Raw genomic sequence first — 25,125 nt, 5'->3', positions numbered from 1 at the left:
ATAAACAATGTATGCTTGTCAGTGTCCAGCGTTTACAGTGCGTGTGTGTGTGTTTTTACACAGCCACAGCGTGCTAACAGCAGGTTTCATTTCCTGATCTCCATGTCTCTGTGAGAGCCGAGCTCCGAGTGACACTGGTTTCCGCCAACACACCAGTCGTTGCCATGGTGCCACACAAAGACATTTTGGGGAGGAGGAGGGGGAGCATATTGGTTGACACATTTCCCCATTAAGGGGACAGAGCCCCCGCCCCCCCACCATCATAACACACTCTTCTTCCCCTCTCTCTTCTAGTCCACTTCTCTCCCCCTCTCCATCTCCTCTCTCTTCTAGTCCACTTCTCTCCCCCTCTCCATCTCCTCTCTCTTCTAGTCCACTTCTCTCCCCCTCTCCATCTCCTCTCTCTTCTAGTCCACTTCTCTCCCCCTCTCCATCTCCTCTCTCTTCTAGTCCACTTCTCTCCCCCTCTCCATCTCCTCTCTCTTCTAGTCCACTTCTCTCCCCCTCTCCATCTCCTCTCTCTTCTAGTCCACTTCTCTCCCCCTCTCCATCTCCTCTCTCTTCTAGTCCACTTCTCTCCCCCTCTCCATCTCCTCTCTCTTCTAGTCCACTTCTCTCCCACTCTCCATCTCCTCTCTCTTCTAGTCCACTTCTCTCCCCCTCTCCATCTCCTCTCTCTTCTAGTCCACTTCTCTCCCCCTCTCCATCTCCTCTCTCTTCTAGTCCACTTCTCTCCCCCTCTCCATCTCCTCTCTCCTCTAGTCCACTTCTCTCCCCCTCTCCATCTCCTCTCTCCTCTAGTCCACTTGTCTCCCCCTCTCCATCTCCTCTCTCCTCTAGTCCACTTCTCTCCCCCTCTCCATCTCCTCTCTCCTCTTACTTCTCCACTGGTGTATGCACAGTTGGAATGGCTTGTTTGTGAAGCCATCAAAGAGCTTTAGCCAACTCCCCTGGCTCCTCCCTGCTTGGCCTGCACTCCCTGTTTGTTTGAGCTTTCCTTCTACCCCCTCTCTCTCCATCGCTCACCCCCCCCCCCCACCCCTCTGTCTAGCTCTTCTTCTCTCAAACTGGCTAATAACCACCACTCCTATTCCTCTCTAAACTGCTGCTCCCATTCCCATCCATCTGCCCTGGCTTGTAGTCTTTACTGTCCTCATACTTTTGTCCACAACATCTTACCCCCTCATTCTCTCTGTCTGATAAAGTACTAGTAGATGTAATAGTAGTAGTAGTACTAGCAATTGTAGTAGCGGCAGCAATATCTGTAGTAGTAATAGTAGTAATTGGAGTAGAAGTAGCAGTAGTCGGAGTAGTAGCAGTTATTGGTGTAGAATTAGGGGGGACAGGGGGTCATGACCCCCACAATATTACAGACAGGTCAATGTGACCTCATCCTGGAAAAGAGTGAAAATCTTGGGATCCATTGACCCTGACCCCCACAATATACAATGCAAACCTACACCGTTGGAAACAGCAGCAGTAGTAGCAGCAGGAATATGGCCAGTAGTGGAAGTAGTAGTTGTAATAGCAGTAGTAGTAGTAGTAGTGACAGTAGTAGTAGTAGTTGTAGTAGAGGCAGTAGTAGTAGTGGCAGTAGTAGTAGTAGTGGTGGTAGTAGTAGTTGTAGTAGAGGCAGTAGTAGTAGTAGTTGTAGTACAGACAGTAGTAGTAGTGGCAGTAGTAGTAGTAGTTGTAGTAGAGGCAGTAGTAGTAGTGGCAGTAGTAGTAGTGGCAGTAGTAGTAGTTGTAGTAGAGGCAGTAGTAGTAGTAGTTGTAGTACAGACAGTAGTAGTAGTGGCAGTAGTAGTAGTAGTTGTAGTAGAGGCAGTAGTAGTAGTGGCAGTAGTAGTAGTAGTGGCAGTAGTAGTAGTAGTTGTATTAGTGGCAGTAGTAATAGTAGTAGTGATGGTAGTAGTAGTAGGAGTGGTAAGAGTGATTGTAGTAGGACTGGTGGTAGTAGAAGTACTGAGTGACGTCTGAGGGACGGGCATATAGAGACAAGGACCAGCATCCAGAGGCAAGATGCCCAGGAAAGGACTGACCACCCAAGGAGCTTTGTGATTACCATCATGACCTCATAGATTGTGTGTGTGTGTGTGTGTGTGTGTGTGCGTGTGTTGAGAAGGCAGGGACACCGTTAGCTGGCAAGGGACAAATGCCTTACAAATATAAGCTTACTAAACAAATCCCAGCCACTATGATATAATACTATAGACCAGACAACACAACCACTATGATATAATACTATAGACCAGACAACACAACCACTATGATATAATACTATAGACAAGACAACACAACCACTATGATATAATACTATAGACAAGACAACACAACCACTATGATATAATACTATAGACAAGACAACACAACCACTATGATATAATACTATAGACAAGACAACACAACCACTATGATATAATACTATAGACAAGACAACACAACCACTATGATATAATACTACAGAACAGACAACACAACCACTATGATATAATACTACAGAACAGACAACACAACCACTATGATATAATACTACAGAACAGACAACACAACCACTACGATATAATACTATAGACCAGACCACACAACCACTATGATACAATACTACAGAACAGACAACACAACCACTATGATATAATACTATAGACAAGACAACACAACCACTATGATATAATACTATAGACAAGACAACACAACCACTATGATATAATACTATAGACAAGACAACACAACCACTATGATATAATACTACAGAACAGACAACACAACCACTATGATATAATACTACAGAACAGACAACACAACCACTATGATATAATACTACAGAACAGACCACACAACCACTATGATATAATACTATAGACCAGACAACACAACCACTATGATATAATACTACAGAACAGACAACACAACCACTATGATGTAATACTATAGACAGGGTTGGGTAGGTAATATTACCTGTCCACATTTGTGGATTACTTGTGTGATTACTTAAATGCAGTAATGTAATCTGAATACGTTGAATTACTTTTAGATATACTTTCATATTAAGAGGCACTGGATTTTTTTTTGGAATAGCCTATAACCAATTGAACACCTTTGTTAGAGTTTACAATGTTAGAGTTTACAATGTTAGAGTTTACAATGTTAGAGTTTACATAGCTGGCCAGAAATATAATTTGTATTTGACCTTATGGGTTGTGTACAGTGACTTTGGAAAGGGTTTCTAAACCATTGCATTCTACTTCAACACGATTGGGCTACAACTCTACATTACACACTAAAGGTCTGTCAGATATTCAGTCATTCCAATTAATCCAATACCTCCAGATCTTCCAGAATCTGACTTTTTAACATAACCCAAAATCGAATGATGCTTTAGCATATTCGTGTTTTATTCATATTTTTAATCCCTTCAAAACGTTTTTGAAAAATAAATGGCAATTACTCAAAAGGATACTGACATAGTTGTTTATCCAAAATTAAGAGTAGCTTTTCGCATAAACTAAATCCGCAGTAGTCGGAGGTTTTGCTTCACAACCAACAACTTTGTCAAAATGTTGCAGAAACCCCACGCACGCGAACGCACATTTGCAATCGTGAACACCCGCATAGAAATAAGGTTTACCCGCGCGAAGGTAACCTGCGATTATTATTATTTCAAAAAGCAAATGAAATAAATATACTGTGATTACAAACCTGCACTCTTAGCTTAAAGTAAATGAAGTCAGCAGCCAATGATAACCAGTGAATACAAATTTCAGAGATGCAAAGCAATGCAGAATCAAATGGCCTACCTGTATTGACAGTTGATGTGGCTGTGTCAAATGCAAATAATCTTCATTTGGCAGAGTACTCCCTACACATCTTTTCTCACCAAATGTCGTGGTGAATTCCATATATAATGTTTTATCTTGGAGATAGCGCCATGTTACAGCTTTCTAACAAAAAGTTGCCTAATCTATTAAACGATCCCTGTCTTAAATTGTTCAGTGCAGCTCGTCCTGGCTGTTCGGTGCATTTGACAAATAAACCTTGAAACTTGAAAAAGATATATAACACCAGGTAGGGCTCCGTCGAGTAGATAACTAAATAAAATTTTATAGCTCGGCTAATTTCAACGTAGATATAGCCTGCTCTGTTTTTACCAGCAATCCAACGAACCCAAACCGGAGAAAATTAAACTATAGGATTCAACCATCACTAATCTGGTTAAGCGAGCCCACCTTTGCGCGCATGACGAAATACACACAACTGAGGCCCGCAATTCTTGGTTCAAATAACTATTTTTTAAAACATTAAATAATAAAATCAAACATACAACTGGTTCGCAATTCTTATTTTGGTTCAAATAACGATGTTTTTAAAACATTAAATAATAAAATCAAACATGCAACTGGTTATCATTGGCTGCTGACGTCATTTAGACTAGACAACACAACCACTATGATGTAATACTATAGACCAGACAAAACAACCACTATGATATAATACTAAAGACCTAGTCTCTGTCAGAAGCTGGTCCCAGTGGAGAACTTACTAAGCCGTGTGTTAAAATGGCTTTTACAATCAACTCAAATGCCCATAAAACAAGGATACAGCACATTTCATCCCTATAACTCAGATAAATCTCTTTGCTTTTGTATTTATTGTTTTCTGCTTTTTCTCTCTCTCACTCTCAACCCCTCTCTCCATGTACATCTCTGTCTTCACACCTCTCACCATGCCTTCTCTCTCTTCCTTTCTTTATCTTATTGTATTGTAGGAATTAGAAGAGGAAACAGCCACTCTGTCCCTGACATGCTCAATATGACGCCACAGTCTTCCACTCACCAAGAAATAATCAAACTATCCCCTCCCAGGGGCTCTGTCCCCTCTGTCTCAGGCACAGGGGCTGAATTTAGGATGCTCCAGTCAGGCAGGATCTCACTCCTTCTCCAGACATCGCTGAAATAATGACTCACAAAAATAGAATGAAAAAAGAAAAGGCCGCGTTTAAAGTTGAATACATTCTGCACACAGACAGGGTTAAAATAATCCAAATCAGTGATAGTACAGACTTACCTGGATACAATTAGATGAGGAGAGGATGAAATAGATGATGATAAGTGGAAGAGTAATGTAGAGGGGGACAGAAGAGATGGGACGGAGAGAGAAACAAGGGATGAGAAAGAAATCCAGGAACGGAGAGAGGAGAGATGAGGAAAGAAGAGAGGGATGAGCAGAGAAGAGAAATGGATGGGGGACAGAAGAGAGGGACTGAGAGATGAAAGACGGATCAGGAGAGAAAAAGGGACTGAGGATGAGGAGATAAGAGACTGATGGGGGACAGAAGAGGGACTGAGAGATGAAAGACGGATCAGGAGAGAAAAAGGGACTGAGGATGAGGAGATAAGAGACTGATGGGGGACAGAAGAAGGGGACTGAGAGATGAAAGACGGATCAGGAGAGAAAAAGGGACTGAGGATGAGGAGATAAGAGACTGATGGGGGACAGAAGAGGGGCGGGCGGGAGAAGACAGTGATTGGAGAGCAGATGTGGAAAGAAACAACATGCATAGAAACAACAGCAAGACCTATCGTCTATTTTCTTTATTCCTTTTTAAACACTGAGGACCTTGAAGGAAGGCAGATAACAGAGCATTATTCATCAGGCTGATCTGACACACAGACCATATCAATACCACCAGGACTGATAACGCTGTCGCTAGGGAGATGCTAACACTGAGGGCCAACGTGGAATATCTCTCAACATCATCACTCTCGTCATTTCTCCGAATAATCAGGTGTTGATATTTGGCTGAGGGCATTAGAGGAAGAGAGGAGGGCATGGAAGACTTCAACGGCCACCTTGTTCTTCTGGGAATCTAGTGTTACCTAACAAGCCCTATCACAGCCCTAGCACAGCCCTATCGAACTCAAAAAAGGGAAAATCAGAAGACACGTCGAACACACTCGATATAGATACTGCCATAAGGGTCTGCTATTTAATGAAAGGCCTCATAAAGTGACTGAAGACCGGCCACCTGATTAGCTCATCTGATTGACCACACTGTTATTGTCTTCTCAGAGAGAAACAGACATGTTGAACTGAAGGACTCAGTCACTGAGGTCTGTGTTACTTGCAGGATGTCCGATCCTGTGCTGTATGCTTTAAGAATGATGGCTGACTAACATATGTAATGGATATTGTCATTATGGCCTCCATAGTTAGAGAATGCTGCAGCATGTTAAGAATAGGCCCTTATGGTGAACGTGCTGTGAACTAAGCAAACACACAAGGCACTGTGGCTCTGAACATGAAATTCAGACAAGTCCGGTCTCTGCTGGGCACTCTTGAGCATCGTGTTATTCTCTCCCTGTGTCTTTCTCCTGGGATTTCTTGACAAAATGATCTCTGAGAATAAAAGACTACAACTCCCTCAGTGCTTTTGGATTTCCCAAGGCAACCTCTCTTCCTGTATAGCGTCTTTCACGAAGCTACATCAGTCGGTTTAAATGGGAACAGTTACAACTCTGTTTATCCCAGTAGAAAAACACTTCCAACAGAATGAAGCCCAGTCCAATTCAACATAAAGACATGAAGGAGTATGACAATTCCCAGGATAATATGTTTGCAGAATGATTCAACTCTCTCCAAAGTCTGAAGAACTACGCCTGACCTGGATGAAATCACCAAGGAGCACGGTTCTATGTGATGCACTAGGGGGCGGAACAACACAGAGTGAATAAGGGAATCCTCCTGTTTTCAATAGGATTATTGCTCTATTCATCTGTACATACAGTGGGGAGAACAAGTATTTGATACACTGACGATTTTGCAGGTTTTGCAGGAGAGCTGTGTAAGGACATCAGGGATTGTAGACCTGCGCAAGGATGGGATGGGCTACAGGACAATAGGCAAGTAGCTTGGTGAGAAGGCAACAACTTTTGGCACAGTTATTAGAGAATGGAAGAAGTTCAAGATTACGGTCAATCTCCCTCAGTCTGGGGCTCCATGCAAAATCTCACCTCGTGGGGCATCAATGATCATGAGGAAGGTGAGGGATAAGCCCAGAACTACACGGCAGGACCTGGTCAATGACCTGAAGAGAGCTGGGACCACAGTCTCAAAGAAAACCATTAGTAACACACTAAGCCGTCATGGATTAAAATCCTGCAGCGCATGTCTAGGCCCGTCTGAAGTTTGCCAATGACCATCTGGATGATTCAGAGGAGGAATGGGAGAAGGTCATGTGGTCTGATGAGACAAAAATAGAGCTTTTTGGTCTAAACTCCACTAACCGTGTTTGGAGGAAGAAGAAGGATGAGTACAACCCCAAGAACACCATCCCAACCGTGAAGTATGGAGGTGGAAACATCATTCTTTGGGGATGCTTTTCTGCAAAGGGGACAGGACGACTGCACCGTATTGAGGGGAGGATGGATGGGGCCATGTATCGTGAGATCTTGGCCAACAACCTCCTTCCCTCAGTAAGAGCATCGTGGCTGGGTCTTCCAGCATGACAACGACTCGAAACACACAGCCAGGGCAACTAAGGAGTGGCTCCGTAAGAAGCATCTCAAGGTCCTTGAGTGGCGTAGCCAGTCTCCAGACCTGAACCCAATAGAAAATCTTTGGAGGGAGCTGAAAGTCCGTATTGCACAGCGACAGCCCTGAAACCTGAAAGATCTGGAGAAGGTCTCTATGGAGGAGTGGGCCAAAATCCCTGCTGCAGTGTGTGCAAACCTGGTTAAGAACTACAGGAAACGTAAGTTCTGCTTTTCTGATGTATCAAATACTTATGTAATGCAATAAAATGCAAATTAATTATTTAAAAATCATACAATGTGATATTCTGGATTTTTGTTTTAGATTCCGTCTCTCACAGTTGAAGAGTACCTATGATAAAAATGACAGACTTCTATATGCTTTGTAGAAAAATCAGCAGTGTATCAAATACTTGTTCTCCCCATTGTATGTGTGTGTTCGGGTGTGTTTGCGTGTGTGCATGTGTGTGTGTGTGTGTGTGTGTGTGCATGTTTTTGTGTGTGTGTGTGTGTGTGTGTGTGTTTGCATGTGTGTGTGCATGTGTGTGTACACAGGGATAACTAAATAAATAGGGATAAAAACGTGGTTAAGTAAAAAAAAGAACATATAATATATACAAATGGGGTTAGGTTTCTCATTAGGATGAGTAAAGATAGGTTGTTTTAACGGAAATCAGCGGTGGTCTCCTGGATAGCTTGGTTAGATGTGTGCATGTTCTACTATCCTGGTTGGGACCCTAAAAATCCCTGCAAGGACAGTAAAACGATGAAAATGAGATCTTGTGATGACATTTTACCGGTCCCCATGAAGGAAAAGGGTTAGGGTTACAGTTGGTGTTCGTGTAAGAACTGGTTAGAACGTTTGTAGTTGTAGCTGGGGGTGTGGTTGAGTTAGGGGCAGAAACAACACAACTGGTTAACATTTAGGTTTAGGCATTACTGGTTAGGTTCATAGTTGTTCAGTTGCAACATAACGAGTAGGTTATTGAGGGTAATGTTAGGGTTAGGAAAAGGTTAGTGTAAGGTTTGTGATTAGGTTTCAGGGTAGTGAATAAGGAACATGGCTTTCTGGGTTTCCGGTCCCCACAAAGATGGGGACCTAAAAACAACATGTTTATTGTTCTTGTGTGTGTGTGTGTGTGTGTGTGTACGTGCACGCACGTGTCCATCAATATGTCTATCAGATTATGTAAATCAGCAAATGAGGTTCATCATCTGGTTCACCCTCCAGCATAAACAGCACATTTGGTTTAGACTAGAGACCCGTTATTATAGACAGACACCCCAGTACACTCCTGGAGGATATAACCTTGCACCAGTCATTTTCTACATTAAACGGAAAACTGTTATCAAAGTGAATCTCTTCATCCGTGTTGTCATTGCGGTTGAGGAAATAGCTCCAATCTTTTCAAATAATGAGCTAATAGCTATTTTCTAGGATAATTCCTTCTACCGTGTCCTGACATTACAGTTGAGGAAATAGCTAGCTGGATTGAACGTTATTGGAGTGTGGCAGTCTAATTTCCCAGACCTACCACAGGCGACATACATAATAGTTACAGTGGCTCTCCTAGACTCACAATTCAGCTGTGGTGGGCTAACATTGACAGCAATTTGTCCTGGTATGTCCAGTCATGTCTGGTGTGTGCATGGCCCTAATTGCATCTCTCTTACAACAACACAGTGTGCATACAGATCTGCCTTTGATAGTAGATCTTCAGTCTGCAGGCGAATTCTAGTAAGACAGATACCATGTGTAAAGGACAACCGTCATTGTAGCACCAGCGCCAGTGCCTTGGTTGTAGTTTCCTATGGGAAGACCTCCCTCTAGTGGTCACACGTGGTATTACTAACCCGCACTTGGAAATGGAATTACGTCACCATCAGAGCCACCAGCAATAACTGCATCCATTTTTCGTGCATCCGGGCGGTTCATCTCAGGTTCATTTGAACATTCTGATTCAATGTTTCATTTGAAACATTTGAGTTTCATGTCGAAAAATCTTGCATTGTTTGAATCTTATAGACCACACCGCACTGAAGTGACATCTGCTGATCAGAAATAAACACTGCATGTTTGGTCTTTACACAGACATCATCCTTTCCCAGCAATAACGTATAAGGCTCCGCGGTACCATGGATAGGTATGGGGTGTTCTTTAATATTATGACTACATTCAGAATGCAAGTTTTGCCTCCAGTTTGCAACATGATGTGTGTATAAAGTAAAGGGTTAGGAAGAAAAGAGTCTCATGGAATACAAAATAAAATGATTTATTTGAACAACAATGGATATCGTAGTTTTAATGGATTGTTTTCAACAGGATTCGATCTCTCTCAGGGGTGTCCTTCCTCAGTACTGCCACCTACAGGATCTCAGAGGAAAACATTTAACAGTAACTTTTGAACTCATCAACGATAATTAAAATCATCACTTCTCTCTGAAGCTGAAGCTACTACTGTAGCTTTCTGGAGAGATTTTGCATATCATGCTTGCTCTTTGTGGTTTTAGGCTGGGACACGTCCCAAGCACTTTGTGACAATGTAAAAAGTCACTCTGCTTCATTCAACAGCATTGTTAAGGACAGAATTCAGTATAATGAAATACCAATATACTCTTTTAAATGTATGCAGATGGTAAAATTGATCTTGCTGACAAAGCGGTATTTATGGCAGTAAGTGTATATTATCCAAGTCGCTGTGCTGTATATAATCATAAAAGGCCTGTATGAAGCCAATGAGCCAATGAGCAATATAAGACAGAAACATCTCCAACCACACACAGCGACAGTAAATGACACTATTTTCACAGATGGAATCAACCAGAATCAGGTCTGCAGTTGCAGGACAGTCAGTTCAGCCCCAATCAAAGAGGGGTCTATCTATTCCCTTTATAAGCCAGTTTGTACATCCTCATCATTATAGGAGTCTTTCCATTCTTTATAGGCTGGTCTGTTAATTTTTCATTCATAGGCCAGTCTGTCCCTTCTTCATTCACAAGTCAGTCTGTCCCTTCTTCAGCGATAGGCCGGTCTATTCATGCTTCAGTAAAATGCCAGTCTGTCCCTTCTTCAGCGATAGGCCGGTCTACTCATCATTCAGTAAAATGCCAGTCTGTTTCTTCTTCAGCGAAAGGCCGGTCTACTCACCCTTCAGTAAAATGCCAGTCTGTCCCTTCTTCATCAGCCATAGTGTAAAGCAGTAGACAATGCAGTAGAACAGATAATGTACGTATGACGGCCAAGTCACTAGATCATTTTGAAAGATTGCCTCTTCTTCATCAGCAGCAGTTCAACACATCCAGCCCCAGCAGCATCCACCTCCACGCGGTGGAGCTCCAGGCCCGCCATTTCTAATACCCCAAGCCTTCGGGTCCAGTTCCCTCCGGTCCAGGGCACTTCCGTCGGGGTCAGGCCAGTCTGACGGCCCCCAGGAAAGTGGAGTCTCCATCCAGGGAAACCTTGGCTCTAGAGCGAGGAATCAGCAGCTCCACAGCATCCCCGACCTCCAGCTTCACTATACCTGAAGAAAGTTCACACGATGACAAGCACATCAACCAACACGCATGGAAATATGCAACACAGGACACACTCACACACACACACATGTAGAGACAGACTGACCTCCTGTGTAGCAAGTGTTATAGTGATAGACAGGGTCCATGTTCTGTATACAGCGGAAGAGGGTGACATGCTGAGCTTCGTCTCCCACCACGTTCCTCTTCCTCCTGATCACCACGTGGCCCATGGCAAAGGTTTTGTCCATGTAGTAAACCTTGCAGGGGAAAACATGAGCGGAGGAATGGAACAGAGGAACAGAGGGGGGGGGGGAACATATGTTCAAAGGTGAAGAGAGAGAGAAGAAAAGAGTGGAAGATACGGAAGTGAGAGAAAGAAGAGCCATGACCCGTAAAGTAGTTGAAGTTAGTGTTGAGCAACTGTGCTGCTGTATAAACTGTTGATTAGCCCTCCGGCCAGTAGAGGGGGGCAGAGGAAGTGCTTGGGCGCTGTCCTTCCTGGACAAGACAAGACTTGTGATCACCTGGCTGTAGACAAAGTAGTATCCTTCCTCTCTGACTAAGATGCTGTCACTCTCTGCGTCCAGGGCGGTGCCTCTCTTAAGCCCCACCTGCCATGGGATCCCTGTGTGATTTTCCGAGGCAAACTCTACGCACCAAAAGAAACACAACACGTCTGAACACAGTTAACTAGAGAGCTAAACCACGGTATATCTGTCCTCTAGTAAACTTGCCCGCAGGATCATGAGTGTTGTTATTGGTGTTTATCAGGTTCACCATAACCTCAGACTGAGAGAAATCTCAGAAGAGTCTAAATTGTTCAGAGAAAATTCTTAATCAAGGGGAAACATTTTCCTCAACCTCGTGTCATGGTAATTGGCACCTCAAGGAACACTCATGAACCAAATCTACTAGACGGATCTTCCCAAAGACTGATTGAACGTCTTGCCAGAGGAAAGCCTCAATCCTGGTCAAGACATAAATGTCAGTGGTGGTAGATATGTGATTTTTCAGGTGATTCCAAACGCTGAAGCCAAACAGGATGAAAGGTGTCACATCCCTTGTTAAGCGTTCAGCCACTTAAACATCACAGTAGAGGACTGAGTGCTGTTATTTTGTCAAGGACAGGGTGGACAAAGGACTAAATTCAGAAAGCACATAATCATAACGTTTTGAGAAAAATAATTACTTATTGATTATGAATTAGTTTTTCTTTGAAGCATTTTACTGCAGTTAAAGTATACACATTTTAAGTGTTTAATCAAGTTGACAATTCGTTTTTTTTTCATAGCCTTTCTTGCTGACCTTCACAAAGTCTTCCAATAATTCGGGAAAACACTGTAACTGGTAGAGTTGTGTTTGTGAATTTCTAGGTCAAGAATACCTTTCTGGAATGGTTCTCTGTTGCTGTCTGCCTTCAGCTGTAGACAAGGCTGAGAGACTAAAGCAAGGAGATGAAAGACAGAGTTTAGCATTGATTTAATAATTTCACTGTGTACAGTACACACTTCCTGTCCAGCTAGAGAAAAAGAAAGAAACAGCAAGAGACTGATAATGGCAGAGAATGCATGAGATGTGTGTGTGTGTGGGGTTCGGGGAAAGTGGGGGGGGGGGGGGGGGGGGGGTGATTACAAACACAAAACTTTGCTGCTGACCAGAAGTATTATTCACTGGCTCTGTGTCAGTTGTATGTGTTGTTCAACATCTACATTTCACACATTACGAGCTAAAAACAGCACAGCAGCGACAGTGACAGCAAACTGATCACTCGCCTGAACATGTCAAGCAGGCACAAACAGTTCCACTGAGTAGTATTGGCAGTCTTGCCTGTGTTCTCAGGTCTCAGGGGAATCACCGGGTCTGAGCCGCTTCTTCTGACTCGAGAGCTGCTGATCTGCTGCGGTGCCTGGGTAACGCAGAAGAAACAAGCACTTTTTTTGTTTGTTGTTTATTAATATACTCGGTGCCAACACATATGAGGAAAGCTTGCCATGATCCTGAGCTATCCCGAATCACTTGGGAGGTGTGGTAATTACACAGCGTACTGATACAAGATAGATAAGCGTGAATTTGACGAAATCGTAGAGGGGAGAAAAAGGGAGTGCACTTTTTTGTTCACATGAATAACAATAAAACATTAGAAACATATATTCATGCAAATATTTGTGTTAAGCAGATCTTTTCTGAAGTAGTTTGATCGGATACACATGATCCTCTTTTTTCAAATCAAATTCAGATCAGCATCCAGAATTAATTACGAGAACCATCAGTTTTTTTATTTTGGACAATCGTTGAGGTTTATTATGAGCAGGGTCTGCCCTAGGCATAAGTGACATAAGCAGTCGATTAGGGCCCCCGACCGCTTGGACCGCAAGTGAGCCCCAGACCACTAGGGGAGAGGGGGCCCCCAAAAGGCAAGAACCGGCACAGGTTATGAGATTGTCCGGAGATTTCTTGGGACCTGAAATAAGTATTTCAATTTTTAAAGACAATTTTTGGGCTTTGTCATGTTTCATTCAAATATACAACTCTGGGTTGTCCGCATAGCAATTAAATTTGTCATTCAAGTCATACATAAAGTCATACCTTCATTATAGAAATAAGTTCCCAAGTATCCTCAAAAATATGATTGCTATGTATCTCTCTGCATTTAGTTGTTGTCAATATGCAGAGAAATTTTGTGTTTAGGGAACATTTCTGGGATATTCTTTTCCCCATGTTTTAGCATTTTCCGGCTCTTGAACTTCTGTCTGAATGTTGTTACCTAACCCTGCTCTACAGCGCTTAATTTGTAAATCAGGAGGTGCCGGAAAACATTTGCGTGTGCGAGAGACATGGATCCGGTTGGCAAATTGATGCAAATAAAGCATATCGGTGGTGCAAATAGAGGACAACAAAAAGCTACAACTTTCACAATCTTGCCAGGCAGTACCAGAGGCAGCAGGAATAGGCAACTTTAGGACATGACGATTCTGATTGTTTTCAAGTGAAATATTTGCAGTGCAAAGCATACACAATGATGGAAAATGTAATGCGCAGCAGACCGGATCTGTGAAAACCAGGTGCCGGAACTGTTGTGGAAACACTTACGGACAATTGTATAGGAGAGTGAAAAATCACTAGCTGGGTAGGAGGTTGATAGTAAAGTACTGAGTCCATGTATTTAGACAATAGGAGAATGCAAGATATGCTACTAAGAGCTAAACTAGTCAAAGGAAGTCCAGGCTGATTGAAACTAATAGACGCTTTGCACAAAGGACACCTATTTGCTCAATGTTGTCACACCATACAAAAGGCATTTTCTTAGCCGCGCCTCGTAAACATCTCTATCATTTCTCTCTCCTTCCAAGTCGATTGAAACTGATATTGTGTTAAAGGGTATTTTCATCTATGTTCTACCTGCCTTAAAGAAGTTCTCCGAGGTGTACTTAAAATTTCTATCACAGAACCGAGTGAGGAAAACTGCTGCATCGCGTTCCGGGCAGGATCGGTCTCAAACGAACCACTGCTGCTCCCCATTTACAGCTTTCAATAACAAGAGACACCACCCACGATGGTGTCCACACAGGGTGTAGTCAACGCCACAATGTCAACAGCTCACCTCTCCGTGCCTGGTCTCTTGCTGTTCCTCTCGCCTGCGCAGCACCTCTGACCTTAGCCCCTCGACCTCAGCCCTGAGGGACAGCAGGTGATACAGGGACAGGGCTGAGAGAGACGAGGATGTGACCGCGGCCAGGGTGAGCAGCTGCACGGGCCAGGACGGCCTTCGAGCACCGGACACCTGCCCGGGCGCACGGCCGCCGCCGGTACGTACATGTGCAGATGACATCGCAGGGGCCGGCTCCTACGCAGTCACACAGGCTGCATGGCCCGCCCTCTGGAGAAGCGGGAGCTTGGGTCTGTAGTCGAGCCCCGGGAGTGTCCTGCCAACTAGTGTCTCCTGGTCTGTCTCAGCGTTCTCGCCCTCTTTGCTTTCCTCTGACTCTTATGGTTGTTTTCAAGCCTTCTTTCACCTTCTATCATGTGTCAGGGAGTGCAGTCTGGATCTTGTACTGTATATGGCTGACTAAAACAGCAGTCTGCATCTCCTCTTCTTCCGCTCAGTTAACCACACAAAGCACTTCCTGCTCTGACGATGGCCCTGTCAAACCGCCACTAACCACTTAGTAACCAGCTACGCTCCTTCTCCCGTGTCTACTCTAAAATGCCTGACTCTGCTGTGTCCGTCTTGCTTATTCTGAAAGGGCACAGCAGGGATTTAGGACTGAACTGAGGTCACAGCTGATCCACTTTTAAAAACATCTTGATGTGACACACGACAACATATACTTAGGTCTGAATTGACAGCTGAAGAAAGGATGGCTAAGCACAAGAAGGAAGTGCAGAGACCAACCAGTTCATCTAAGTGTCACCATAGCAATGCAAAACACTGTGCATTACAAAACACAATTCTCTGAATGTGGAACCAGACCTTTTCCAGACAAACAATAAGTCCTAAACATCACACAGACAGATTAGCAGAACCTTGGGTTTATTCAGTTATTGCATGTTACTGTACAGAGAATAAAAAGTGAGCTAATGCAATTAGAAAAGAAGAATGACTATAAAAAGGGAACATGTATAACATTAGAGTAGTGAAATGACTGCAACGTCTGTTTTCTTAAACAGAATGGCGCACAGTACAAGTTCAGTCCGGGAACGGATCTCTTAACTAATACCCTTCAGTTTAGAGAACGGTTTAGAGAACAGTGAACATTTTTGTTGATCACCATGATGTGTACAGAAGTGCCTCAACCAATCTGCATGTGCCCCATTCTACTCCCCGCTCTCAATACATTCTGAGAAGCATCAACAACGCAACAGCGGAACAAATGGATCTTTTACAATGCCACTGCAAACATGAACATTTATCAATTATTAGACAAAACATTCAGTTCAATAATAATAATATTTAAACGTTGGGCAAGACCCAAGATTCATTCAGCAAAGTATTTGAAAACATTTCCTGCATTTGGCAGAAGGTGTTAGAAGTATGAAGAACTTCCATCTTATACCCTCCGGTTATCGGAAGGAAAAAAAAAAAACTACAGGGAAATAGAAGTTCCCAGAATTGTGCAACTCTAGTCCTGAGTCCCGCTGTTTGTTAGGGACTGCTAGGTCATTGTCTACAGATGGTGGAGTGAAACAGATTGGGAAAGAGTATCACAGCACCGCACACACTCCTCCACCCCAACCTGGATTCTGCAGCCAGGTGACGATTCCCTAGCTTTGACAGTCCACTCCCCGAGAGGGTGGGCCTGTATTATAAGGTTTACAAAACACTCATGCAGCAATAAAGAATCTGTAGAATTGGTCATCATACCAACGAGCTGGTCAATGCCTTAGGAGCATGCATCCCATTTGGCAACAGAACATCCCATACAGTGCAGGATAATGCCGGGAATCTTACAGCACACGTGCAGTTTCTTTTCACGTAAAGGGCGCGCGCTCACGCACACACACGCGCACACAGCTCATTGACGCACATTAATTAAGTAGTTGCCCAGTAACTGTGTAGTATGTGTGCCGTATCAAAGTTAAAACGTCTAAACACGGAAACGTCGCGGAGGCCGTCTCATTTTGCTTTGATGATAAGTTTAGATTGTTCAATCATCACCAACTGCTGATGCCGTTTGTGTCGCGGTTTGGTGTGTCAGCACGGCTTTGATACTAACTAACCAACACTACCGCATCCCGCTCAGAGGCTGAGAACAGAGTCATATTCATCGGGGTACACTGCAGCTAAATGTTTTGCAATAGCAACAAAAAAAAAAGAGCAATTCCTATTGGACCTGTTCTGGTATTCACTCCGTTTCATCACGTTTTCCTCCGTTTGGTGCCTAATGAACAGGACCCAGCAGGATTAGAGTTTCTGTTTGTCTAGCTCAGCTCCCCCCAGTCCCAGGAAGACATGCAGGAAAGGTTAATTAGCTCGTTAAAAGCGCTCCAAGCGAGTAAAGCCATTTCTGCACAAAGAGCCACTGGATGAGATGAGCCTACTTGACAGAACAATTATTATGTTGACAAGAATAGATTATCACAAATAATAATACAATTTAGTAATACTTCTGACTCATTGTAACACAAGAACCATACACTCTCACTCAATCCAACCAAAGCACATTCTTTCCTAGCTCACAGAAAGCTAACATAGAGCTAGGTGTATTCAGCCCATAGTATTTGGGTGAATGTCCTATGTCATAAACAGGGAACAGGATTTAGAACATTGCATATCTAAATACATCTAATTGCAGTGATATACACCTCATGCCATAATGCAATCTTAGGCCAGTGTCTGTCCTATGAAGTACATTTCTGCCTTCAACCACCTGAAGGCCCTAGTGTTGACGGACAGAAATAAATGGGTGAACTACTGTATGCAAAGAGTTGCCTAACAGCTCCAGCCCCACTAGCCTTAACATTTATTGGAAAAGAAAATTGATTATAGAACGGCCTCTGTCTGACAGGAATATAATCTGACCATTTACAACAAAAGTTGTGCACAAACATTTTCAGACCAGCATACGGTCTGTATCATAAATCACATATCCATCGACTGACAGGAACTGGAATTTCAGTGTAAAGCAGGATATGAAACTAATGAGGATGTGATCATTAATAATCATTAATACACTAATTAAAACATACTCAAGGATATTCTGGCAACACAGTTTCACGAGTCACTGGTAGCGCTTGGTAGTTGGAGCATTAACAGTGGAGTGGATCAAGTTTAGCATCACGCATCAAAGCTCTGTGTTGTTCTGGACGTTGACCCACTTGGCGGTTAGGTTTTACATCCACGTCATATCGCTGCCCCCACCTTTAAATCAGACACTTTTTTTTATTGAATTACTGAAATGCTATCATGTTAGTCAAAAATGTCTTATTGATTTACTGAAATGCTATTACATTAGTCAAACATTTTTATTGATTTACAGAAATTCTATTATATTAGCTGGGCAAAAAACGTCATTGAATTACTCAGATTCAGGTCCACCTACTGGTAGAATTTTACAGTAGATTTTCTTCTTGTTTCTAAGTGCTCTTAAACAGTGGAATTGTTTTGTCTGACCCACGTGTGTGTGTGTGTGTGTGTGTGTGTGTAATTGAAAGGCCATTATAAGTGCATATTCACCCATGCGTTCAAAGTTGAAACAGAAAGGTCTTACGAACGCATTTCCATACTAATCATCCCCCCACCATAACCACAGTGCCTCACCAAAAGCACTCCTGTTGGGTCCAGTTACAGTTAAACAAATATAATGGAGAACTAAAAAAACAAAAACACAGACCCAGCCTAAAAATTGACATTCTCTTCAATCTGAACATAAGCCCTCCAAGTAGAACATATAAACAACTGGACAGGTATAATCAAGAAAGCGGTTTACCCAGCCGAATTGCTTAGACATATCCAACTGTTTGAGATCTACACCAAGACCTAGGGCCAGCTCACCTCCCCTCCCTCCCCGTCAGACTATATGATGGTGACGCTGGCGCTGGACTGGACGTTCTCCTCGCGGGCGTGGCTCTTCATCAGGTCCCTGACAAACTGCTCCAGGGCGGCGAAGTATCCCTGGCATTGCCACGTGTCGTTGTGCGTGCCCTCCGGGAAAATGGCCAGGCGTTTAGTCCGTGACGGCGACAGCTCGTAGAGCTGCTTCATCATGATGGGCGGGATGAGCTGGTCCGACAGGCCCGACACGAACAGCGAGGGCATCCGGCACTGCGCCACCTGCCTGTAGGATAGGAACTGGTTCCGGTAGCACCAGAGGGGCAGCAGCCTCATGGGCAGGAAGGAGAACAGCGTGGCGGCCATGTGAGGGATGCTGAGAAAGGTGTTCTCCACCACGATGGCCGCCACGCAGTGGGGGTTGGCAGAAGCCAGGCGCACTGCCACGGCGCCCCCCAAGGAGCGGCCGAACAGCAGCACCTTGGTCTTGTCCAGGTCGGGCCGGGTCATCACGTAGTCCAGGGTGGCCTGGGCGTCCAGGTAGAGGCCATCTTCGCTGGGCTCGCCCTCGCTCTTCCCGTACCCCCGGTAGTCCACCAGCACCACGTTGGCCTTCAGGTTCACCAGCATCAGCAGCGCGTTGGGCACCCGGTGTCCGATATTGCCCGCGTTGCCGTGGAAATAAAGGATGGTGGGCGGGGCTGTGGAGGACAGCGGGTTGGATGCGTTGCCCGGGGCGACCCCGGGGTTGCCGAGGCTATCCCCGCCGGTGTAGCGGAGCAGGATGAGGTTGAGGCGCACACTGTCTTTGGTGCGGATGAAGACGTTCTCATGCGGGATGCCCGTTGGCATGGGCACATAGAGCCGGGAGGAGGACGGCTGGTCGGGGAAGTAGAGCAGCACGTCCTGGAACTTGTAGAGAATGGCGGCCACCGAGGCCAGGATGAGAGCCAGGAGGAAGACGCCTCCATAGAGATGGAAGGTGAGGATGAGAGCCAGGAGGGAGACGCGACAGGCAGCCCAGGACCAGGACACCAAGGCCAGGGCAAAGCGCTCCACCGGGCCCCACAGCCTCCACGGCTTCTCCATGGCACAGAGGGGACACACAGGATTAGACCACCACCAAGCACAGTCTGTGCAGAGGCAGAGAAAATGAGAGAGAGAGTGTTGGAGGGAGACAAGGAGCGATGTATAGAGAGACAAAGAGGGAAGTGGATTGGGGAGAAGACGGAAGAGATTGAAAGTCGTGACTCCTAGACACCACAAGATATTCTCCTTTTACAATTCACAGCTCTGCCAGTCTACCACAGGGGGTAGCAGGGCTGTTGAATAAATAATTTACACCTCAGAGATGAGATGGAGAGCAGTGTGTACACACGTACACACACACAGGCATAGTCACTATCATTCAACCGATGTGCTGCCTGGCCTTAATGTTAAAGTAAGCGTGTCTTTCTTACAGCTCTAGTCTCAGTGGTAGTTAACTGTAGAATTACACTCAGAGCTTTTTGTCTTTGAGTCATTGGACTATACAAGAGCAGAGAGTACCCCCCCCCCCCCCCTTCATTCCACTGTTTGGCCTTAATCTGCTCTGCCCATAAACGGATTAGAACAAAACACGCCACAGTTACACAATACATGGGTGCTACTATGAATCAGCAACGCTGTGACATGGTTGGCAAATATGAAACCGGCAATACAAAATATGGTATCATTGGTTTTTGTGAATACGGTTAACAATCCTCGGAAACCGAATACATTTCTTCATAAATTTCCTCCATGGTGTCACGGAGCTGAAAAACTACAATGAGACATGACATGCGAAACCTATAAAATTGGTCAAATAACTTATCTTCATTAACAAGCTGTCAACATAAAAAACGAGCTTGCCTTGCGTACTGTCATGACATGTACAAACTTGGTAGTTATATGCTACAATGAACAGCACCCTAACTTAAAAAACGGTTCGCTACAGTACTACAGTAGTCTATACTATGCGTCTTACGCGCATGCAAAAACATAAGCTAGATACGGTAACGTTTCTACAAGTTGGTAAGTCCTGAAATAATGAAATATGAGCATCGATTTGCAAGTCACAAATTGATGAACATCAATTTGCAAGTCACAGTGAAAATTGCCAGTTAGCTAACCCACGTAACTCGCCACCTTGTCATCGGCTAGCAAGTCAATGTAGTTAGCTACATCACGGAGTTACGCTAGACATAATGTTTATTTTTTTTACAACACCTTGGCAAGCAAAGCTAACTAGCTAGCTATAGATTTACCTCTCTCTCATCATTTAGCGATTCAACTGCATGCGGCACTGTTAACACTGTCTCTGGCTCAAACGAGATATATATTCATATATAACTGGCTAAGTAGCTGGAACGAAACAACCGGCGGACAAGCTAATATCAGCCAGCTACATAGCTACTTCCTGCGTGTATTTTTTTATCGTGTTACTTTGAAAAATTCCGTGTAGAACGTGTAAAAGAAAAGGGTTCCACATTCACTTTAGCAACAACAAATAACAGATGTTCTGCTGTACTCCACTAGATGGTGAAGCGTGAATGTCTTCTTATGGCCTTTCACTTAAATAATGCAAAACTGGAGCATTCCAAATTAATTACCCATGCACCATTGCACAATGCATACTACCACTACTACTTGTACTACCACTACTACTATTACTACTACAAAAAATACTAATTCTGTTACTATTACTACTTACATTAATAATTATAATAAGAATACTAATGCTAGCATATACTGCATACAAATGCTAATCTCATTCCTATTATCCAAAGTTTAAGTGATCACCTTTGTGCATTCATGTTTTTATTTTATTTGTATAGCAATGCAGCATGTAGTGCCATCCCCTGCTAGGTCGATACACAATTAAATTAGTGACTGATAGAGAAGAGGCAGAATCATAGGACAGGAAAAACAATTATTGTTCAAGCAGCCTCAGGCCAAGACAAATAAACAGTGCTTTGTTTGTTCAGGATTTTATTTTGCCATAGACAGCAGGAGCTACTCATGGATGTTCAGGGTATCTTAAAGAGACTGCCAGCTGTAAAAGCTTGTCAGAATATATCATGATAAAACTGCATTAATCATGACCACTTTATTTCCCTCACACAATTTATCACTGAATATGATATGGGAGGTTATGTGTTCATGTGTGTGTGTGTCTGTGTGTGTGTGTGTGTGTGTGTGTCTGGGTGTGTCTGTGTGTTTGTGTGTCTAACCGAAACAAACATAGGAATATGATTGTCAGCAGGTATTTAAGTAGACAGAGTTGTCACAATGGGGATCACATTCTTATCCAAAGTCACTTCTCTAAACAAATAGCACCCAGATAAGATATAGCACCCAGAGCACTGGGTTAAAATAAATCCACAAATATAAAATGGCTACCGCACGGTCTAAATGTATTGTGAGTTTAGAACCATCCTTTATAAAACAGCCTTTTATTAATGGATTGCACATTATGTCGGCAGTGTTCTTTTGACCATTTGTTTCATGAGTAATGTCCAACTTGATTGCATTGCTCCATTGAAATCTAAAAAAGAATTACGAGTTCCACTATTGTCCTGAAAGCATTTAGACACTTGTATTATATTCTGCATTATTTCTTGTTTAGAAATGATAGATTTTGGTCAGGGGTCACATGCATGCCAGGAGTGTACTAATTGGCTAACGTGTCCTATTGCTTGTAAAAGTCTAAATTATCTCTACTTTCTGTCCATAAAAACATTGGACATTATCTGTATAGGGACACACCATCTCCGCTGTCCACAAACCTACAAATCCCATTAAGGAATCATTGGAAATCACAAATACAGATGATGTCACAGTCCGGCAGTGACCTAGCCCCCCCCGCAAAGGTGGCTAGCTGCCATACGCAGGGATGAAGGGACAACAACAAAGCCCTCTCGGCTGTGGTGATTCTTGTCACAGTTAGCTACCTATCTAGCGCTGCCTTCTGTTGTATGTTGTAAATATTTAACTGGAGTAAATTCTTATTTTCATAATGAGCAACTCAGTGTGAATTAAGATCCTGAGGTAAAGGTAACTAAAGCTTTACACTGCCTGCATCCACAATAAGAGTCATAGCTACATATACAGTGGTATATATTTGATACACTGCTGATTTTGCAGGTTTTCCCACTTACAAAGCATGAAGAAGTCTGTCAGTCTGTCATTTTATCATAGGTACTCTTCAACTGTGAGTGACGGAATCTAAAACAAAAATCCAGAAAATCACACTGTTTGATTTTTAAGTAATTAATTTGCATTTTACTGCATGACATAACTATTTGTTACATCAGAAAAGCATAACTTAATATTTGGTACAGAAACCTTTCTTTGCAGTTACAGAGATCATACATTTCCTGTAGTTCTTGACCAGGTTTGCACACACTGCAGCAGGGATTTTGGCCCACTCCTCCATACAGACCTTCTCCAGATCCTTCAGGTTATACAGACTTTCAGCTCCCTCCAAATAATTTTCTATTGGGTTCAGGTCTGGAGACTGGCTAGGCCACTCCAGGACCTTCAGATGCTTCTTACGGAGCCACTCCTTAGTTGCCCTGGCTGTGTGTTGTCATGCTGGAAGACCCAGCCACGACCCATCTTCAACTGAGGGAAGGAGGTTGTTGGCCAAGATCTCATGATACATGGCCCCATCCATCCTCCCCTCAATACGGTGCAGTCGTCCTGTCCCCTTTGCAGAAAAGCATCCCCGAAGAAGGATGTTTCCACCTCCATGCTTCACGGTTGGGATGGTGTTCTTGGGGTTGTACTCATCCTTCTTCTTCCTCCAAACACGGCGAGTGGAGTTTAGACCAAAGAGGTCTATTTTAGTCTCATCAGACCACATGACCTTCTCCCATTCCTCCTCTGGATCATCCAGATGATCATTGGCAAACTTCAGACGGGCCTGGACATGCGCTGGCTTGAGCTGGGGGAGCTTTCGTGCGCTACAGGATTTTAATCCATGACGGCTTAGTGTGTTACTAATGGTTTTCTTTGAGACTGTGGTCCCAGCTCTCTTCAGGTCATTGACCCGGTCCTGCCGTGTAGTTCTGGGCTGATCCCTAACCTTCCTCATGATCATTGATGCCCCACAAGGTGAGATCTTGCATGGAGCCCCAGACCGAGGGAGATTGACCGTCATCCTGAATCTCTTCCATTCTCTAATAATTGCGCCTACAGTTGTTGCCTTCTCACCAAGCTGCTTGCTAATTGTCCTGTAGCCCATCCCAGCCTTGTGCAGGTCTACAATTTTATCCCTGATGTCCTTACACAGCTCTCTGGTCTTGGCCATTGTGTAGAGGCTGGAGTCTGTTTGATTGAGTGTGTGGACAGGTGTCTTTTATACTGGTAACGAGTTTAAACAGGTGCAGTTAATACAGGTAATGAGTGGAGAACAGGAGGGCTTCTTAAAGAAAAACTAACAGGTCTGTGAGATCCGGAATTCTTACTGGTTGGTAGGTGATCAAATACTTATGTCATGCAATAAAATGCAAATTAATTATTTAAAATCATAAAATGTGATAGATTCCGTCTCTCACAGTTGAAGTGTACCTATGATAAAAATTACAGACCTCTACATGCTTTGTAAATAGGATAGCCTGCAAAATCATCAGTGTATCAAATACTTGTTCTCCCCACTGTATAAGGGTCATAGCTTTATATACACTGCGCAAATTAAGGCAACATGTAATTATCACAGTATAACTCCAAGTCAATTAAACTTCAGGGATATCAATCTGTCCAGTTAGGAAGCATAAGCGATTGTGAATCAGTGTCACTGTTCTGGTGCAAATGAAAGTGACAACAGGTACACTGGAGAGGCAACAGCAAGACAACCCCCAAAAAGGGAATGGTTTTGCAGGTGGTGGGCACAGACAATTGCTCTCTCCTTATCCTTCCTGACTGATTCTTTTCTAGTTTTGTGTTTTGCTAGTGTCCTTGTCACCACTGATAGCATGAGGCGGTACCTGTAGCCCATTCATGTTGCACAGATAGTCCAGCTCTTCCAGGATGTCACATCCATACGTGCTGTTGCAAGAAGGTTTGCTGTGTCTCCCAGTACAGTCTCAAGATCATAGAGGAGATACCAGGAGACGGACGGTAAACAAGGAGAGCTGGACAGGGCCGTAGTAGGGCGTCTACCCATCAACAGGACTGCTATCTGCTCATTTGTGCGAGGAGGAAATGGAGCACTGCCAGAGCCCTACAAAATGACCTCCAGTGGGCTACTGGTGTGCATGGTTCTGACCAAACTTTCAGAAACAGACTCCATGAGGGTGGCATGAGGGCCCGGCATCCTCTAGGGATCTGTGCTCACAGCCCAGCACCGTGCAGATATAGATGAGAGCAGATTCACCCTGAGCACATCTGACAGACTTGAAAGAGTCTGGAGACGCCATGGTGAATGTTATGCTGCCTGCAACATCATCCAGCATGACCAGTTTGGCGGTGGGTCAGTGATGGTCTGGGGAGGGATATCCTTGGAGGGTCACACAGACCTCCTGACTGCTATTTGGTACCAGAATGAAATCCTCAGACCCATCGTCAGAC

General features: G+C 43.9%; 2 protein-coding genes across 3 annotated transcripts; both read right to left on the bottom strand.

The window, feature by feature from the left end:
* Nucleotides 1–9,783: 9,783 nt before the first annotated feature.
* On the bottom strand, nucleotides 9,784–15,504 carry tnfsf13b (TNF superfamily member 13b). Of its 2 annotated transcripts, XM_010880400.4 has the most exons (6): nucleotides 14,647–15,504; nucleotides 12,873–12,951; nucleotides 12,430–12,486; nucleotides 11,570–11,694; nucleotides 11,152–11,302; nucleotides 9,784–11,050 (listed from the first exon to the last, which is right to left on the bottom strand). In XM_010880400.4, the coding sequence occupies exons 1-6, from the start codon at nucleotides 14,872–14,874 to the stop codon at nucleotides 10,938–10,940; spliced, it is 753 nt and encodes a 250-aa protein (XP_010878702.1). In that variant the 5' UTR covers nucleotides 14,875–15,504; the 3' UTR covers nucleotides 9,784–10,937. The 2 variants fall into 2 exon arrangements, with proteins under 2 accessions (XP_010878702.1, XP_034142773.1); XM_034286882.1 differs by having other exon boundaries at nucleotides 11,152–11,694.
* A 55-nt stretch (nucleotides 15,505–15,559) lies between these two features.
* abhd13 (abhydrolase domain containing 13) lies at nucleotides 15,560–20,982 on the bottom strand. Its single transcript, XM_010880401.5, has 2 exons — nucleotides 20,820–20,982; nucleotides 15,560–19,667 (listed from the first exon to the last, which is right to left on the bottom strand). Exon 2 carries the CDS (start codon nucleotides 19,621–19,623, stop codon nucleotides 18,559–18,561), a length of 1,065 nt encoding a protein of 354 aa, XP_010878703.2. The 5' UTR covers nucleotides 19,624–19,667; nucleotides 20,820–20,982; the 3' UTR covers nucleotides 15,560–18,558.
* Nucleotides 20,983–25,125: the final 4,143 nt, after the last annotated feature.

The sequence above is a fragment of the Esox lucius genome, chromosome 16 (assembly GCF_011004845.1).
Source record: "Esox lucius isolate fEsoLuc1 chromosome 16, fEsoLuc1.pri, whole genome shotgun sequence".
Taxonomy (NCBI): domain Eukaryota; kingdom Metazoa; phylum Chordata; class Actinopteri; order Esociformes; family Esocidae; genus Esox; species Esox lucius.
The sequence above is the reverse complement of the archived record's forward strand: the minus strand, read 5'-3'. Positions and strand labels throughout refer to the sequence as shown.